The sequence below is a fragment of the Lissotriton helveticus genome, chromosome 5_1 (genome assembly GCF_964261635.1).
Source record: "Lissotriton helveticus chromosome 5_1, aLisHel1.1, whole genome shotgun sequence".
NCBI lineage: Eukaryota > Metazoa > Chordata > Amphibia > Caudata > Salamandridae > Lissotriton > Lissotriton helveticus.
Window position 1 is genome coordinate 204,818,923 of NC_136065.1, and position 19,726 is coordinate 204,838,648.

Consider the following 19,726-nt stretch of genomic DNA (forward strand, 5'->3'; position numbering starts at 1 on the left):
TTGAGTAAAAGGCAACCCACTACTAGATCAATCAAATAAGAACTTAAACCACTCCAAGAACCACTTACTAAAATAAGTTTTAAAAGCTTATTGTAAAGCCAAAAACAGCTGGAGATACAAAATTCTCAGCATAAGATTCAAAAGATACACAGGTACTAATATAAACAAATATTCTCTAAATGCTCTTAATCTTCCAAAGAATATTACTAAAGCAAATTCAAATGTTATCAGAGTTGCAAGAAAAGCTATGATCTGCAACTTGACAGTCATTTACAGAAAGGAAAAGTTCTGGTTAGACTGTCCCTACACTAGACTAAGTGACATCCCTACTTAACAGATCTTAACCTAAAAAGGTGTCAGCAGTGGTGACTTCCAAAGAAGATCACACACTTCCCTTAGTCTCTCAGTCAAATTGATTTCTTACAGTCTACCTATCTGCCTACCCATCCGCTCTCTTAGGCTCCTCAAACCCTCTGTTTCTCCTCCACCCCGGGATGCTGTCCCTAATACAAAATCACATTTCCAATTGAAACGCCCCTCGGAACGCCCCTCACGTGGTGTCGATTCTGGCGGCAAATTCCATGCTGGTACTCCTCTGGACCCTTCGTTAAAGTTGACCTTGCTTCCCAGGCTTCTCTCCGGCAAGACAGTACCCCCAGGAAATTCCTGAAACCTCCCACAGGCCTGTGCATGGCTCCTCTGAACAAGAGCCTATTCATCACCATACTGATTAGGGCTCCTTGCACCTGCAGATAGACACTTCTGCTATGGGCCCCAAATTCCGACCTCCATCATATCTTTAGGTCGTAAACCATGTACCAGAAATCACAGTTAGTGCCTAGCACGACTTTCTTTTAACGAGCACATACAGATCTAAAGAAATGACTTTTTCCTTTCAGGCCTGTCAGGATCACATGAAACGGGCCTATACATTCTGCAAACATTAATTTCTTTGTTTAAACAGTATTCTAACTACCACACTAAATAAGTGAAACTCTTCTATAAAAATATAATTCAGCTCTATGTTTAGTAATACATTAGATTATACCAATATTAAAGTCCATAGCTCGTGACAGTGTAGCAGCACTATTCATTGTCTGTGAATTGCCATGTGGCCTACACATTTCATGGTTTACCGAATTACATTTCTTATTCATACTGCCACATAACATGAGACTTTAACATCATTCTAACATCACTACACACTTCTATATTAGTTTTTCACACAGATACATATATTATTATTCAAATTAGGCACTCTTATATATTTGCACTCTATAACTTCTACACTCTTATATGTACTTTTACTAAAATAATGCAACGTGCTTGTAAATATGGTGCACTTCTACATTTTTCTCAAATTTGCGCTCTCTCATTATGTAGAAATTGTAATGCTGAGACGATTCTAATAACTAAAGGCTGGTTATAATGCCTAGTATATTGTGATGTAGAATCTATTTCCTGTTAGAAACGTTTTCCGAAGTACCAAAAAACTTGTGTAATACATTCTGAACACAAGTCGTCACCTGCACACAGAGCTACTCTTCAGTACAAAGATTTATAGTGTGTTTAGTACCTCTACACACCTATGATGCATTAGGAGCACATGCATTTTGTAAACACGTACACCCAAAGCTAGGTTCAGAATTTCCACACAAAAAATCATAGTAATAGGACAGTTATAGTTACAGTTATCTCAAGTAACTATAACTCGCGCCCCCGCCATGCACAGTTTTCTCATATAATTTATTTTACATACTGGCATCTCTTCTTTATTTTTTTTTACTTTCTTTGACCCCACGATGGGGACTAACTCCTACTGGTTTTGGGAGTGCGTTTGTGGAGTTTGCCGATTTCAGATCCCAACTGGTTATCAACAGACTCCTGCATGATGCTGCTTTTTTTTTAAGTGCTTCTCCGGATTGGCATTCGTTTTTTAGTTTTTACTTGTTTTGTCCCCTCTATGGGGGACAAACTCCTACTGGTTTTGGGAGTGCTTATAAGGACAGTTCTGTGCCCTGTAAACGAAACAATGATGACATGGAATGCCGCCTAAGTAATTAACAGTGGCTTGCCTTCATAACTTTTTTCTTTTCAAGGTATGTTTAAACATGTATTCTGTTCTCTCTGTGCCACAGCGCTTAATGTATGCCTCGTTGATGAGGACTAAATAGGCTCAAACCAGTCTGAAGTTGTCTGTGATGAGATAGGACATAGCATAACACACAAGATGATGGACGGAATGTTGCACAATGGCAAAACATTCACCCCCAGTCACAGATCTGGGTTTAATCCATCGTTATTTTGCTCACCAAGCCACACCAGTTCAGACATTGCCATATGCAAATCAGTCTTGACCCTGTGCCTCATGGGAACAGTCCAGACCGAACTGCCAAGCCATGTCTTTCCTGGACCGGAATCAAGCATCCTAGGACCGGTTCCTGGCTATCAGCCATCTTCAGCCAGGATAGCTTGACTCCAGTGGCTTAGTGTGCACAGGACCACGTCTGGGCATACCCTTCCCACATAGGGTGAACAGCAAAACACACAATATGATGGACGGAATGTTGCACAATGGCAAAACATTCACTCCCAGTCACAGATCTGGGTTTAGTCCATTGTTATTTTGCTCACCAAGTCACCCCAGTTCAGACATGGCCATATGCAAATCAGTCTTGACCCTGTGCCTCTTGGGAACAGTCCAGCCCGAACTGCCAAGCCATGTCTTTCCTGGACTGGAATCAAGCATCCTAGGACCGGTTTCTGGCTATCAGCCGTCTTCAGCCAGGATAGCTTGAATCCAGTGGCTTAGTGAGCACGGGACCCACGTCTGGGCATACCCTTTCCACATAGGGTGAACGGCAAAACACACAAGATGATGGACGGAATGTTGCACAATGGCAAAACATTCACCCCCAGTCACAGATCTGGGTTTAATCCATTGTTATTTTGCTCACCAAGCCACCCCAGGTCAGACATGGCAATATGCAAATCAGTCTTGACCCTGTGCCTCATGTTCAAGACTCATATAATTATAATGATAGGAAAACCCACAATTACTTGATGTTGCTAGAATCCAGGCATGTAATGTAACATTTATTAGGTAGTGTTCTGGTATTTAAGATTCTCCTTTTGTGAAATGCAACAAAATATTGAGCAAATTTGTTAAAAAAAGAAATATCTACACGTTTATTATTATATCTTAAGGATTAAATGGGATATTGATGGAGGTGTGCACTAATACATAGCCCTGAATGTGCTGGGAAAAAAGCAGAAGATACTCTCTCTTTTGCCCCTTTAGCAACTAATCTTGGAATTCCTTTGTCTAATTTAGGTAGGAGCGAGGGCCGATTGCATGTGTTGGGCAGTAGCTCTTCAATATGTGTTTCTGTGCTTCTTTGTTTTTATTAAGAGGGAAACTTCTCTACTACATTCCCTGATGGCTTTGTGCTCGCATAGTGTATGGCGGAAGGAGTGGGTTGGCGACGCCATTCACAATAAAGATTACCCAAACAAAGAAAAGATTAGTCAGTGCCAAGGATTTATGCCCTCTGCTCCCGAGCTTTTGATTGCACTGCTTCAGTACACATTACTCTGTGGCCTGTTGCTAAGATGCCCTTTTGTCATGGATACGACTGCGGCAAGGTTTGTGAACAGGTCAGAGGGAGAGGGGAAAACACTGTGTTCAGACCATTTGTGTGAGCAGAAGAGGTTCTCAGATGGAGCAGGAAGGACTCTTGGGCTCCTTTTTAAATGATTGGGATTTGTCAAGCACCTAGTCTGAGGAGGAGGAAGTGGAAGAGAGCCTCTGAGGTGAAAGGAAACTGAACCTCTACCCACTGGCATCATCATCGATAAGGAGGCAGAAGGGAGCCCCTAGTTTTTTGTCTCTCCGCTGTGTGCGCTCAGGAGCTTTGAGATCCACATGATGAGACAAAAGGGAGCGTCTCATCCCAGTCTGTGGGCTGAGTCTACAGCCAGGATCTGTCCATTGTTTGCCCTGATAAGAAGAACCCTTTGGATTTTGAACTCATCTCTATCAGCAGAGAGTCGACACCTTCAGTAGCAGAGCCGCAGGGTGCATAGGGAGGTATGGTTAAGTACAGCCTCTTTACCACCACCAGCAGCAACTCCTATCACCAGCAGCTGCCATGTTGAATTATCTTCCACCTGACCGGTACCGCTCAGTGGTAGTGCGGTGAGTAGGACACTGTGGCCACCACTGAGGATGAGCAGATGCTGCTCATAAATGTCTGAGTAGGTCATGTATTCCAAGAGAAGATGACTTTTCAGTATCCTTATGACTTTTATTGTTCTTTACGCTTCCACGTCTTTCTACTTCCTCCCACTCCCCTTTCCATTGAAGACCTACAATTACCCATAGGTATATATGTGTGTCTTGTTCAGCTGCACCACTTCTACTGTCTCCTGCATCACTCGCTCTCTTTTCCATCTTCTCATTCTATCATCTCCCTTCTCCCCTTGCCACATCCACTCACTCATTCCCCATCTCCATTTCTACATTCTTTTTCTGAATCAATTTCCATTTCACTCTCTGGTTTCCCTCCTTCAATCAGTTTTCCATCTCTCCTCCTTCTGTTTTCCATCCGATCCAGTGGGTCTAGGAGGCGGATCCTATGCCCGCTGGCATGACTCATTGTGGTAGACTTGGATCTCTTACCACAAGTCATGTTTGTGATTTTGAATTAATCACGGTGCATGTTTAGGCATGGAATATCAGGTGCACTCTGCTGACACCTAGGTGCGGATATTGCTCAGTTATATGCATTCTTGCTTCAAATGAGTGGCAGACAGGAAGAGTATATGTTTGTTTTATGTTTCCAATGTATTTGATAGGATTGGTGTCAATGTAGTGAAGCATTATCAATATGATGCCACAGTCCTTTGGTTCACACCAGTTTACAATTTCTTTTTGCCTGCTCTTCAATTCTGGTCTTAAGAAGCCAATGAGACCAAAGTCAGCCTTGTTTAGTAGTAAGTGCAAGCACTAAGTTATGCAAATTCTACTCAACACTTGTTCCTCTATTTCACAATATTTCTTTAATTGTGTTTCAAATTTCTTTTTATCTTCAATTTATCTTGTACTGAACCTCCATGATCAAGTAATAATCCACAACAGACCTCAATGCATTTCAGGCTTGCGTCAACTTTCTTCGTTGTTAATTTGACAATCAGTTTTTCACTGATTGCATCCTCTTCCCCTCTGTAGAAAAACACTAGTAAGGAAACACTTTTGTGTTTCTTTGCTGATTCACTTATTAGTTCATACATGTGGCGGATGGGGTTCAATTGTGGTTGAAACATTGTTAAGTACTAACGGTAGTATCCTGCATAACAAGGGAAAAGTAAACAATATACAGATGCCTTAACCCATGAGTATAAACAATATATATGCTCTTGAGTTCTGTGTTGTTCCTTCACACATTTTGCTTCACACCTCTTTACTATAGTGCTTTTTTACCTTAATATCTTCTAAGCCCATCATTTAGTATTTAGGTTTCCTTTTAATCACTCTTTGCTTTGTTTCTTTCTCTAATTGTCTCTTTTTGATTTGTTCAGTTGTCGTTACTCTTTTGTTTCCTCTTACCTTCTTCCACTTTTAATCTTTTTCAAATTCTATTTTCTCTTATGACTTCTTCATCTTTCAGGAATGTTCGTTATTAGTTAGTTATTTTCCTTTCTTTTCATCTTTCAGGAATGTTAGTTAGTACACTTTCAGGGTTTTGCCTATTTTTTCCATTCTTTTTCTTATATTAGTTTTGCTTTCTATTCCCTCTTGTTTGTTCTCACTCCGAATTTATATATTTCTTCTTCCTGTTCCACCCTTCTTGAACTTTCTTTCTTGTAGCCCAACATCTGGCCTAAGTTAAACCACAACCTTCAATACTTCTTCTTTCCAATGTAGTGAAGCAATTCAGGCCCTACAAAATGAGGTCTCCCGTCTGCGACAGCGACTTGAACAAACTTTACAGAGACCCCAAGGTACCCCCCGTGAGGCTCTTTGGAGTAGGACACAGACTGCAGGTGACACACCCCGTTCCTGGAATTCTTCAATCTTTGGGTAAGTGGATGGAAAGAATTGTTGTTGGTACATCAGCCTGGAGAGTTCCTCATTCTCCTGGTTTTAGAGTGCTGATTTTCCTTTCCTGTATGTAGCAAAAGTGGTGCACAGCTTTTCAGAATTTGCACTCTAGCTCCAGCACTGGGAATGTTTCAAGCAATCATTATGGCTATTAGATTTCTTAGAACTTCTCCAAGAATAAGTGCCACAGTAGGAGAAGTGATATAGATAATGTATTTCAGATATTACTTGCTGCTAGGGACAGTTTTGCACTTTTGCTCCTGATGCCCAAAGTGGCAACCAGGCATTCCATGTGGGTCTGCATCTTCACCCTGTTCTCTTCACCTATTTTATATCTCTACACCCCAAATGCTTTCTGTCCCTCTTGCTCTTGCTCTTTCTCTTTTTCTCTGCACTTCCTCTCTCCTTCACTCTCTCTTTGTATTTCCATCTAAGTCTCCCATTTAGTCATGTTCTTTTTGGGCCCTGCTTCTTCCGCCCGCTCCTGCTTCGCTTCCTGCCTTAATTTTCCCACCACTTCTGCTAATAATCACCCTTACTATTCTGAGCAGGTGATGTGAGGTAACGTATGGTAGAAAAAGGCTAGGTATTAATTCATTATAACTTTAAGTTCTTCAGCTGGATGCTAAATATTCATATGGCTTGTCTGTCTGAATATCAAGGTACAAAAATATTGACAACTATAATATATTTATTGTACAATTATACACCTTGGAAAAACAGCAGTCAAAAAGTTATGGTTCTGGCTCAATGCGTAAAATGACTGAAATGTCACTAGTAATGGTATGCAATGCAGACAACTCATTCTGTTACACACGTTACCAAAACAGGCGAGTTTCAGTGTTTTTTGTGTTTGAACCACAGTCATAGCTCAGTTGTTAACTGTTATTTTTCATTGAATTCCTAATCACGGCTGTGCATGGTCTTGGCTGTGCACAGCTGTGGTTGGTGTGACCCACACCCGACTCAATGAGCACGGCATTCTTTGACCCTGCGTAGAGAGGGTGGGCGGATTGATTCCCAACCCACATTAGGTCCTCAACCCTTTCTGTGTATAACCCCCATTGCGGAAAAGCTTTTTCTGTCCCATATGTTTAATTTTTTCTCTTCCTCTTTTTTCATTTCAGCCTTGTTCCCCTTAAGTCTTTTTTATTCTTTTTATTCTTTGTGAAACTCAAGAACCTCACACAGTTTTCTCTGTATTTCCCTGGTTTGTAGATCAAGTTTTTCCACACCTCTGTGTATGCCTAAACACTACCCTGGTAGGTCAGACATTTGTTATAGCACCTTCTCTCTCCAGTGGATTTTTTTTTTTGACTACAGCCCAAAAGTCGCATTCAAAAAGGATTTGAGATTTTTAAAATGGCGAGAAATAAATCTACAGACTTTCAGCAGCCAATCACATTTGTCAAAAAATTAAGATATGGTGGAGAAATGACTGAATCGCATCTTTAACGGCAGAGATTATACTAAAGGCGTAAGCCTTTCAAGCCACCTGCCACCTTTTTGAGCAATTATTTCTCAAAACCTACTCACTGGGTTGTTGCCAAACCAACAAGAGCATGCTTTCTGAGTAAAGTTTATTTTCTCCTATCATACCAAGCTAGGTGGTATACATTCAGCAGGTTTTGCTCTAGGTGTGGGCAAACATTCCAATGGGAGTTTAAATGGGAAGACCACTTCAACTTTTCTTTCTCTGCATGGACAGGCACAAAAAGGGGCTTGTTGGACCTGAGTTGACTAAGCCAAAAAACTGTAAATGTGATGCAGATCTGTGAGGCAGATCTGTCTTTGGGGTCAAAAGTTATAGGCAAATAAAAACAATGCCTTTTCAATGGAAAGCTGTCCTGAACAATGCCTACACAGTAGTGATATCCACTGTGTAATTGGTAACTATGGATTCACTATTCCCAACTCCATATCTACGTACCTTAAAGATATATATTTACATATTTTGTTCTGGTATGTATACGTGGAGTAAAGTATATTAAACTTCTACTTACCTATATATATTTACATTCACAGTACTGCGATAGTTGATATTCTGGTCAAAATATTTTTGCATGTTGATATTAAAAGTTTAGTATTTTGGTACCATACCATTAATACGGGATGTGCCTGAAGTTTCAGATTATTTCATCCTCAAACCAGCAAGCACTTCTTAGATCCCAAATGAACATCTGGTTTTGGGTCAGATCTAGATCCTCTCTGCTTCCATCATCCATCTCGATAACCTTTCCGTCCTTTTAATTCTTTTATTCTCTGCTTAAAAGATGCAGCTATGATTGTTTTCTTCTGTTAGCAGAATATCCACTGATGGAACTCCAGAGATATATGGGGAGCCCTCCAGAAGGCCAAAGCCATCTGTGCGAGTGAGGTCAGCATCTCTTCCCCGGGATGGACCAGATCTAGACTACAGTAAGTACCATACTACCCAAGCCTTATGAGGCTTAGAACGCCCATTACAATGCAATAGTTATTGAGTGTAGTGTGTGTAATGCTAAACAGGGGAAGGTCAGAGTTTAGAACATACTTTGCTGCCCGTTTAAAGTATCAATGATCAACAGGAAATATTTTTTATTTAATGTAGTATTTATGTCTTCTATAGAGAGTTGAGTCATGTCACTTTCCATTAATAAGATGTAGGACCCCAACCCATTCAAACTGCTCAGTACAAAGTGCCTCATTGAGCCTGTGGTTGCAGGTGGGGCCCACCAGCACTTATTTTTTGGAATCAGCACTTTTTTTCCTCATCAGAATTTCACCCAGAGCAAGAGAGAGAAAAACACACTGATGAAGGGAGAAAGCAAGAATGAAAGAAAACAAGAAAGCGTGAGATATGGAATGAGGTACTGCCCGGTGCTGGATAAAAGAGATGTGGGCTGAAATCAGGGGTAACGGAGCCTTGCTATTCGGCTCCCCGACCTTCTATAGTGTCTGCCAGGGGCTTCTATGCAGACGTTTGCCACCTGCACTTATTGCATTACAGCTGCGGCCCGTCCATGTGGGCACCCTTTTCCAGAGAGGAAGAGCGTGTGTCAGGCTGAGCAAAGGTAAGCCTGACAGGCACTCTTCTCACAGCCTTTTGTGTGCGACCTACTCAGCCTGGCAAAAGTGCCTCGAGACCCTCCCCAACGTGGCGAAGGTGAGTGTCACAGATTGCCTCAGACTTAAAACAGAAGCACCCAAGCCCTGCAGTACCCTAGGGTCGAGTGTCAATCAGTGACACCTCGTCACAGAGTGGGGTGGGGTCAGCAACACTCACTGAACGCTTCCCACTCTGCAACGAGTGTGGGACTCCTACCTTCCCCCATTGGCCTGCCTAAGGTCATCTTATGGGGGAAGGCAGCAGTCCCAACCCTCCTGGGACTGCCAAAGATATCCTTTCCTGGAGTTGCAGGACACCTACCTTTTCTGTTTTTGAATGTTTGGTGCATGGTTACGTGTATGCATAAATGTATGAATTTGTTGTGAGTGAAGGTTGTGAATGGGTGTGTGTGTGTGTGTGTGCACGTTTGTGAATGCAGGGGTGTGAATTAGTGTATATGTGTAGCCCTCCCACCACCTGTTAAAATGTCCGGCTGCCACTGTTGTATTACAAATTAAGCACTGCTCAGTACTGCACAGTGGGTGGGACCATTTAACAGAGGACTACATAGAAGTGGTTTCTGGCAGACCAAAGACTATAGAGTATAGATCTCTGATCCTAGTGTACATAGAATGTTGCTAGACTCCAGTCCAGGGCTAGTAGTGAACACTGACCCCAGTTATCAATGTGTCAGTGTTAGGAGAGCCCTGACATCTGGTATACATGGAAGTGAATGTTAGCAGGCCCCTTACTCTACTATGCATGTCACTGAAGGACCCAGCTCAAAGGTGTCTGATGTATCAATTAGTCAATCGTATGATCATTAGAGAATCTGTCGCACCAAAGTATGCACAGCAATAAGAGCAGGTCCATTCCTTATTCCTGTGTGCATGGCAGTGGCATGTGCAAGATACGAGTTTAAAATCAGTGACTATTGGTTGATATGGGACACAAATGTGTAGCACAGATAACACTGGGGTTCGATGACCACATAGCTAGAGGCAAACATTTGGGCATCTCATCCTTAAGGGTACAGGATAAGGATAATCCTGGGCGCCTGACCACAGACACAGTGTACACGGGAAATGATGCTTTCACACTCCTAACCACTGTGTGCAGTGCTCCGAATACTGTTGGGTCTCTGATCCCCCTGCACAGGGCTAAGGGTTCTGTTGGATCCTGGACAAAAGTATCCAGAATTAAGGATGCTGCTTGATCACTTGCCCAGTGTGAAGGGCTTTGTTTGCTTCTGGGTATCTGACACATCTTTAACCCCTCCCATGCTCATGACGGAGCCGCTCCGTCATGAGCATCGGCTGAGCTGTGCTCATGACGGAGTGGTTCCGTCATGGCCCTGCCGCCGCGCCTGCGCGGCGCGGATTCTGCGCCTGCGCTGGACGTTCTATTGAGCGGGCGGTGCCATGACGGTACCGCTCCGTCATGAACACAGCTCAACTGCGGCTCGTGACGGAGCGGTTCCGTCACGAGCATGCGAGCGCCGCTCGGCCCCCCCGGCCCCCTAGCGCTGCGGCGGAATTGCCGCCGCAGCGAAGGGGTTAAAGGGCTGAGAATGCTTCTGAGTTTCTCAGCACAGGTTACAGGTCTGCTGGATGTCTGACCCTTCTGTGAATGTGTATGTTGCTGTTAAGTCTCTGATCCCCTTGCACAGGGCTGTGAATGTTTCTGTCTCTCTGATCCCCAGGGTTCAGGGCCAATGATCTGCAGGATGTCTGACCCCATTGTGAAATCAGTGGGTACTCGTGGATGACTGACCCCATACAAGGAGTAAAGATGCTCATGACTTCTCTGACCCCAGTATACACGTCTAAGGATTCTACTGACTTGTGAGCACTGATTACAGGGGAAATGACTTTGTCATATTCCTAACACCAGTGTACATGACAAAGAATGCTTATGGAATGTAGACACAGTAAGAGTCAAATGGTGTTCTCAAATTTCTGACTGCAGGGTAGAAAACATTGTGCATTGACCATTTCCTTACCCTGGTTCTGCCATTTTCTTCAGCTTTAGATTCGGATCACTCCCTACGTCGGCCACGCAGTCAGATTTTCCAACCAGAATGGGCCACTGGGCCCACAACAGAGAGACATGTGGATGCTTCTATCTTCACAGGGCCTTACACAGGTGAGTGAACTAGGTGTATTCAGTAAATGCACATTTCCGGCGAAACATATATGGTGAGGAATGTTGGTTGCTGCCTTTGGAGTCATAAATTAATTGTCTAAGGGTTACCACAGGTGGGTCTCAACCTCATGTGGACACAATGTGGCCAGTAGATAATGTGTCCAGATGTCTGGCATGGGGAGCGCCTGATCACTACATGTGCTAGGTTCTGATTGGCTATGTGTTCCTAACTCATGAGGCATCTGACTTTTTATGGTGCTTTAGAAGCGCGCATACCCCCTCAGGCCATGTGTTCTTTATTGGGGCAATCTCTCCTAACCATTTTAATGTCGCTGCGCCTATCAATGGGATTGATTAAGAGTTTCCTGCCAGAGTGTTTGTCTGGCAGCTACGCACCTTCCCACCTGTGACCTATCAATCAGCAATCCGGGGCCTAGGTCTCAAGGCCTGCTTGACTGCATATTTGCGAGTCGAGGTTGATGTGATTTCACAACGGGCAATTCTGTTATTAAGGACAATATTTCATTTTCATTGATGTATGCATCGATTTCCATATTACCAACTATGGGCAGAGACTGTCTCATATTGCACTTAGACATTTCCTTATCTCAAGATGTTTCCGACAGACACTTGCACACTACACAATGTGTTCCTCAAAATGGAACTCTCTGATATTCATAAAAGGTAGAATATCGCCATCAATATTCTGAACCCCAGAACACAGTTTTTAGAAATTTCAGGTTTCAAAAACATAATAAACTAAAGGACAGGTGCTTCACAAAAGGCAACATCTACTGATGTTTTTTTTCAATGTACCAAACAAAACTATCTATTTACAGTACATGTGGCTAAAAATACCACTTAAATATAGTTCAAGCTATATATATACATATGTAAGATGAACAGGAAATGCTCCCCCTTTGTAGTAGAATACATATATGAATTCAGCGAGAATTCCCATGGTGAAGAACTATACCATAATCAAAATCCTCTTGCATTGAGCTCTTTCCTAAGAGAAGCTCCCTTCTTTTGAGAAACACACTTAATTTTCTTGAGGTACTCAATGAGAGGTTATCCTTTCCTTTAAGGCTTGTACTTTTTAGGGACACTGCTCTCCCTGCAGCTACTCCTCTCTTCTCATTTTTCTCTTTCTCCTTTCTCTTTGTCTCTTTACTCAGTCCCCAGCCTTCCCTTCAGTTTTCTCCTGATTTGTTTTGCTTGTCATTTTTACCTCACTTTCTCTCAGCCATCCCTTTTCTGTCCTCTCCATCCTTGTTACTTCACTTTTCCAACGAAGCTTTTTTCCATATTTATTTTCCTTCTTCCTTCCATTATATACTCCTCTTTCCTTTATTCTTATTCACATATATTTAGCCTCTCTTTTTTTCACCAATGCCTATTAGAGTTTCCGTACAAATTTCCCTATGCGCTAACCCTCCTTTTTTGTGTTATCCAGGGACAGAATATCATCTTCCGGGCACCAGCCCCATGATGCGGGAGGCAAGAATGAGTACAGACTCTTGCCCTCATTGCCAGGGCACAGGAGCACCATCTCCTGGTATGTCTCATGCAGGCCTCAGATTTGAGTTAAATTCATGCCTTGGCATTTTAGTTGGGGCACTGGGCAACTCAGTCTTTGTTTTGGACTCATTCTTATATCGTAGAGCTGTAATCTTTGCTTTCCAATGCTTACAAGGATCTTTATTTCTTACCACCAGCAAAGGCACTTTGTTTCCTGCTACAGAAGACAGCCGGGCTGCATCATGAACAGTCTCATTGTTTACAAGCTGTGACATCTGAAAATATGAGCTCAAGTGAATACACTTTAGATATTGCAAGGGCATAAAACCAGATACTTGGTTCTGTGCGAAAACAGCACACCTTTCCATGAGATAGCCCTAAGCAGACATTGATTAGTAAAATCTTAAAGATGAAGGGTGATTTCTAGTGCCCTAGAGAAGTCTTCACCCTCACTCTGACTGTTCGACATTTAAGTACTTCCACTAGCACACATGCTAAAGCATCGCCAGGTACATTTCCAAATGTACACCGATGATCCCCAAATCACTACCTGATTGGGCAAACATCATGGAATACCTGGACCACTTGGGTCAATGAGGTGACAACAGATTTCCTATTAATGGCTCTAAAACAGATATCCTGGAATCGGGAGTGTCTGACTGTGCTATGTGTCCACTTCAATGTCCCAAGAGCCTTTGCCACTCACTATCCTTGCCTCATGTCATACAAAACCTGAGATAATCTTTAACACAGTTCTTTAATTTATTCCACTAGCTTAGACTGTAATTAGAGGTGTGCCCAGGAGAAAGGACAGCTTCCTTGCTCAGAGAGATACTGTAAATCAAACACAGATTGGAACTGAGCAGAGCCCTAGTTATTGTCTAGTTCAAGTATTGTGATGACTTTAGTGGGTTCCCTAAGCTATTCATTAACAGATTGCAGGGACTATAGAATCATGCTTCCAGACTCTGTCTAAAACGTTGGAAAATCAACCAAGTGAATCCTGTCTTGAAGGCCCTATATTGACTTCCATTAGAATCCAGGATTACATTTAAAATATTTTGCCCCATCCCCGCTGTCAACTGGAGCAAAGCATAGCCCCATATTTCATTCCATTCTAGACTGAAACCTGCAGTTGGCAAATGAGCGCCTTATCCAGCAATGGACTTTTAAACATGAATGCAGACTCATGGGTGTCCAGGACCACAAACTTTGGAATGTCTTGAATCCCAGCCAGAGGTCAATCCCTAACCACTTTCTGTTCAGGAAACTCTTGGAAACAGAACTCTTTGAATAGGAGCAGCAATAGAGTGATACCAAATAGATATTCAGTTGACCTCTGTCTTCTTCACTTTTGTATCTTTCATAGATCCACATGATTGAATTACTCCCTGATGTCAGGCTAGGTACCTTCCGTAGTCAATGTCAACATGCCACTCTCCTAATATAGCAAATAAAATGAGAAAAAAAAATTCTTGCAGCCACTCCAAATAATGAAGTGGCCTGAACTCTGGTCAGTGATTTGGAGGGGCGTGATTTCTAACCCTCCTCCTCAAAGTCACCAACTGTCATATTTTCTACCACACGTTATCATGACAACAAGGAATCCTCTGAGCTCTAAACTCTTCACCAACTGATTATTTTTTGATCTTTTGCTCCTGGTATTTCAGTTAATCTGCAGCAGCAGAAGGTAGGCATATACTGCTTTATTTTGTGAGTAGGACTCGCCATCCTTGCTTGCCATCATGGACCTTCTTAATGCATCCTTGCAGGAAGCCATAGTCGCATCTGACTGGAAGCATGCTATGGTGGTCCATCTCCTAAAAAAAGCAAATGCCGACCCAGGGTTACTATCCAATTATCGGCCTATTTCCTTACTACCAGCTTTTTCCAAGATCTTGGAGAAACATAGCCACATTCAACTTTCCATCTTTGTCGAAACCAATAAGCTCCTCCATTCATCACAATCTGGCTTTAGAGCTGGTTATTCTACAGAGACTACTTTACTAGGGGTAACGGAACAGCTGCGACGTCACTTGGATGCTGGAGATACAGGCGCGCTCATTTTATTAGACCTGAGCACAGCGTTCGACACAGTATCTCATACTATACTGGTCAAAACACTTAGCTCTTTGGGCATCAGTGGTTCTGCCCTGGATTGGTTAATTTCTTATCTAGCTAACCACACCTTTCAAATATTTTCCTCAACATCCAGTTCTGACTACCACTCCTCAACCCATGGGGTACTTCAAGGCTCAATCCGTAGCCCCCTTCTCTTTAATCTGTTTGTGAGACCCTTAGCAGGCGTTGCGGATGAGCCTGGTCTGTCTCTGTTTTCCTATGCCGACGACTCCCAAATCATCTTCTCTCTCTCCATGGAGAGTGAGGCCGGGCATTCTTTCCTTCAGCATGGCCTGGGTAAAATAGCAGTATGGATGCAAAAAATTACCTTAAGCTCAATGGAGAGAAGACAAATGTCTTGATTTTTGGAAAAGATAAAGACCTCTGGGGCCAACAACATTGGCCCAGTGAAATGGGAGCACTTCCTCGGCCCTCCAGCCAAGTCCGCAACTTAGGCGTCATTTTTGATGTCTCGCTTACGATGCACCATCAAGCAGTCAAAGTGTCCTCCACATGGTTTACCATCTTGAAGTGGTTAAAAAAGATTCTCTGGATGCTGCCCGAGTCTACTAAAAAAACAGTATTCCAGGCTCTTATTACTTCGAGACTGGACTACGGGAACATTCTCTACCTTGGTTCCAACAAGGAAGTGACTCATAGACTGCAGATGGTGCAAAACACCGCAGCCAGACTACTTTGTAGGGTCCCTAGATTCACCTCTGTCTCTAGTCATTTGCGGGACCTCCATTGGCTCAGGGTAGAGAACAGAACCAAGTTCAAAGCCCTTAGCTTTATGTTTAAAATCAAAGCAGGAGTCGCCCCTCAATACCTGCAGTCTCTAGTCAGCCCTTATGCGCCCTCTCTGTGTCTTCGCTCTCCACCCAAGTGAAATTTTCTGTGCCGAGAATAAAATTGCCTCGAATGGGAGGTAGATAATTTGCTTATCTTGGTCCCTCCTTGTAGAACACACTTCCTATAGTTATCTGGAACGAAACGGTCTACAGACTATTTTGTAAATCCCTCAAGAAATGACTTTTCAATCAGTAAATAAATATGCTGCCTCTCCTTCTTTTTGGTCTTTGTCGGCGCTGGGAAACCCTTTTTGGGTAGCTGTTGCACCTTATAAATTTTATAATAATAATAATAATCATAATAATAGGGTGCTGAGCCCTTGGCGATTTGTTTTGTTTGACATCTAGCTACTATGACTGTGTCTTCACCTCAGTCTAAATCATTTTTCAAGTCAAGCTCTGTGTGTAGACTGAGGAACATTTTTATGCGACCCTTCTAAAAAGTGCATTTACTGTCTGCATTAGTCTGGACACATTCCCAAAGATGTTACCATCTGTGGGACATTCAGAGTGAAGGCCTTTGATGAGCAGGAGGGCACCATTTCTGTGCCTGAAATGCTGACTCCCCAGAATGGTTTTCAGTGAAGAGCGTGACTACACATCTTCATTCTAAGGCAAAGAGGTGCAAGATGATAGTGACCATTCTAAGGATTTAGCAACAGGTTCTCTTCTGAGTTGCAGCTGACCATCACCCAAATGCCTTCTTCATCTGCCTTGAAGACGGAGACCTTCGTTTCAGGTGATGCTGTATCCGATAAATGCCGACCAAAACCGTCTTCCACTGTGTGTTCATCTTCCTTTGCACAAATGGCGAAGACACCATCTCTAATGAACTCATTGTTGACAAGCAAACGTAAACAATCTTTGCATAAACCACCATCAAAGATTAGGATGAAATACCATTAACAGCAATGGTACCATGAAAGAAGTCAATGACATAGATAAATGCTGGATTGTTGACAAAGCATACACAATTTGTCACGATCGGCCTCCACAGGATCAGGGCGATGCTCAAAGGGGTCCACCTCCTGATTTCCCGAAACTCTGACTGAATAAACATACACAGAGCCTCTAGGTAATCAAGCGAGGGAAAGGTAAGGGAAGGGACTGGAACGGAAGGGACCACTGAAACGAGAAAAAAAACAAGACACAAGGTTATAGCAATTAGCTCTGACTACTCTCATTAATTTCTCACTAGTAGAACACCTACCCCAGTCACCTTTCTGGATGTCAACCCCTCTCTGGATTGTATGTAGATACGTCTCTAATCATACACCTCTCAAACTAAAAGAATGAAACACAATTATATTCCTTGAGCACAATTATAGAGACTCTTGTATCCCCTGTAATGCCTCATACATACCAGTACAACTTCCCCAGAAATACAATTATAAATATCTCTCTCCAGCAACCGGCAATGTTGAAGAGTAAAGGAGGAACCACCAAAGTCCTCAAGGAAAATGCAAACCAAGGAAATAAGGAAGACCGGCCAAAACAGATAAGGTCCAAAACTCCAAACAGGAAGTCATTAATGGTTTACCATCAAGCATAATAGTTCAGCAACAGCTTATGCAGGTTTGGACTGCATATTCCAGCAAAGAACAAGAACAAAAGAAAAACCAAGTCACTTATCTGGCCACCGAACCAGCGACTCAGTTCATTATTACCTCCTAGGATTAATAGTACGCTCCTTAGGTTAGCGTTGAAATAATGTTTCATGAAACGCCAAAAGTTCTGAAAGTGCTGCAGCCGCAGCAACAGATGGCTATGTCAATATCAGGAAAGTTTCCACGTTTGAAGAACTGTAACCGCCGCAGCCGCAGACGGTGTAAAAACTAATACCTGACCGAGTGAGGCAGCCGCCCCCTCCGGTGGAAATGTCCACGTCTCAGCTGAGAACGCTGCCAGGAATTCCCAGACTCGACCGCCGCAGCCGCGACCGGTAACTTGGCAAGTTCGTAAGCACAAAGTAAGGCAGCCGCCCACTCCGAGTCTCCGCGTCTCTGCCGAGAACGCAAACAGGAATATCAGGAATATGACCGCCGCAGCCGGTCACCAGACAAGTTCAGTACTATCTCAGAGTAAGGCAGCCGCCTACTCCGAGAGGAAAGATTCAGCGTCTCAGCCGAGAACGCTAACCAGGAACACTCAGGAACACCAAACACAGGAGCAAACACAGTTCCAGTGTAACAAATCACGTACAACGCGCGCCTGCACTGCAGAAGCCTTTAAGCCATAGGCTCCTCCCTTCTACAGGGCCTTCTGGGAGATGTAGTCTGTAGGCGCATCTTTGCAAACCGTGACACAATTGATGATGATTATCGCTGAATATCATCCATCAATGTAGAGCATCCTTTAAAGAAAGATAATTCCATTGATGAAGACGAAGACGTCACATTGACAAAGGCCACGCTGTTAACTAGACGGCATCATCAATGAAAAAAAAGTCTCATCGATGATGATTGAACTGCCAACAATTAACTTGGCATGACTGTCAACGACAGCTTAAATGGCGGTAACTTCATCGATGACCGTGGAAACAACACAAACTTTGCCATATCCCAAACTCCTATTCCAGCAAGGGCAACATTACTATCGCTTGTCTCTCCAGTAAGGATTATGCAAGCTGTCTACTGAGCCTTTGGATGATACTTTATCTTGACAGAGTGACAGTGAATTTGGTGACCATGCCAATGAAGGAGACAACCTAATCTAGTCAGTTGAGGATCCTGGATGATCTGATTCTCAGGTTGAAGACCATCATTTTTTGGGCATATTTTACCTACCAAGGGACTCTTAGGAAGAAGAAAGACTTGGTTCTCAGGAATCCAGATGTTATGATGGATGTCAACCTCAATGTGGAGCCTCTGGACTTCCCATACGTGCCTACGGTTCAGGTGCCCCTGAAATTCTTGGATTCCATGAAACAGGATTTATTAAAACTGGATACCTCCAGCTAAGCCCGTCATCGCTCAGCAGGCACTCCAAGTGGATTTGCTCCCTCATCCACAACCAGTGGAGGCAGTGTCATCTAATTTTTTGACTCACGCCCATACTAGTGCCTTCTGAAGAGATAGCTCCCTAGCCAGCTGCTGAACTCATTCCTGATTTGTGAAAAAAGGGGGAGTGTGTAAAAGAAGATTGCACAATAAGTGTTTATAAATGTATATATGCTTGTTGGTTAATTGTTGTAAATATGTATTATATGTAGGTAATAAGTACCTTTCTCTTCCATGAAAAAAACAAATTCGATCAAAAATTGAAACAGGTTTAAATAAAATACCTGCACGAGCAGAAGAAACTCTTTGTTTGTGCATTTCTAAAAAATCCTTATCTAACTATTACCGTGGGGGCTAGCAAATTTTGTATTGTCCACACCCGAACTCATTCCTGAAGCAGGTCACGATGCAGCGTTTAATGACGATGATGACTCCAGCCAACTACTACTAGATCACCTGCATGATCATCAGCATGGCCTCGATAGTTATAGTCTGGCCGAAGATACCAGCCTAGGGATTCTCCGCCTGATGATATTCATAATTTCTATTCACTGATTGATAAGAATCACAAAAGGTCCATCTTCAACACCTTCTGTATAAAACAATCCTCCTTATTTGTCTTTAAGGGGCAATCAAGGTAAACAATAAGGTCTATTCCCATCTTAGATCACCTCTGTGAGGAACGTTTTCCTGTACGAGGTATCCGGCTACAGGCACGGCATTGATACATTGCCTAGAGAAAAGCATAGGGTCCCAGATTCAGTTCCAGCCTGCTTGTTCGATCAAATGAAAACAGATTCAATGTTAGCTGCAGCAGCACAAAGATGATTACGAACCTAGCTGTGCCTTGTGTGCTCCATACATACCATGATTGCAAGCACTTGGATACAACAAGCAA

At 42.9% G+C, this 19,726-nt stretch overlaps 1 protein-coding gene across 1 annotated transcript in view; it reads left to right on the forward strand.

Annotated features, from left to right (window-relative positions):
* AKNA (AT-hook transcription factor) overlaps positions 1–19,726 on the forward strand; it is a 225,565-nt gene that overhangs the window by 189,934 nt on the left and 15,905 nt on the right. The window contains exons 17-20 of the mRNA XM_078642000.1: positions 5,927–6,082; positions 8,409–8,521; positions 11,217–11,336; positions 12,793–12,894. Of these exons, the coding sequence (XP_078498126.1) occupies positions 5,927–6,082; positions 8,409–8,521; positions 11,217–11,336; positions 12,793–12,894 (491 nt within the window). The remainder of the gene's footprint in view (positions 1–5,926; positions 6,083–8,408; positions 8,522–11,216; positions 11,337–12,792; positions 12,895–19,726) is intronic.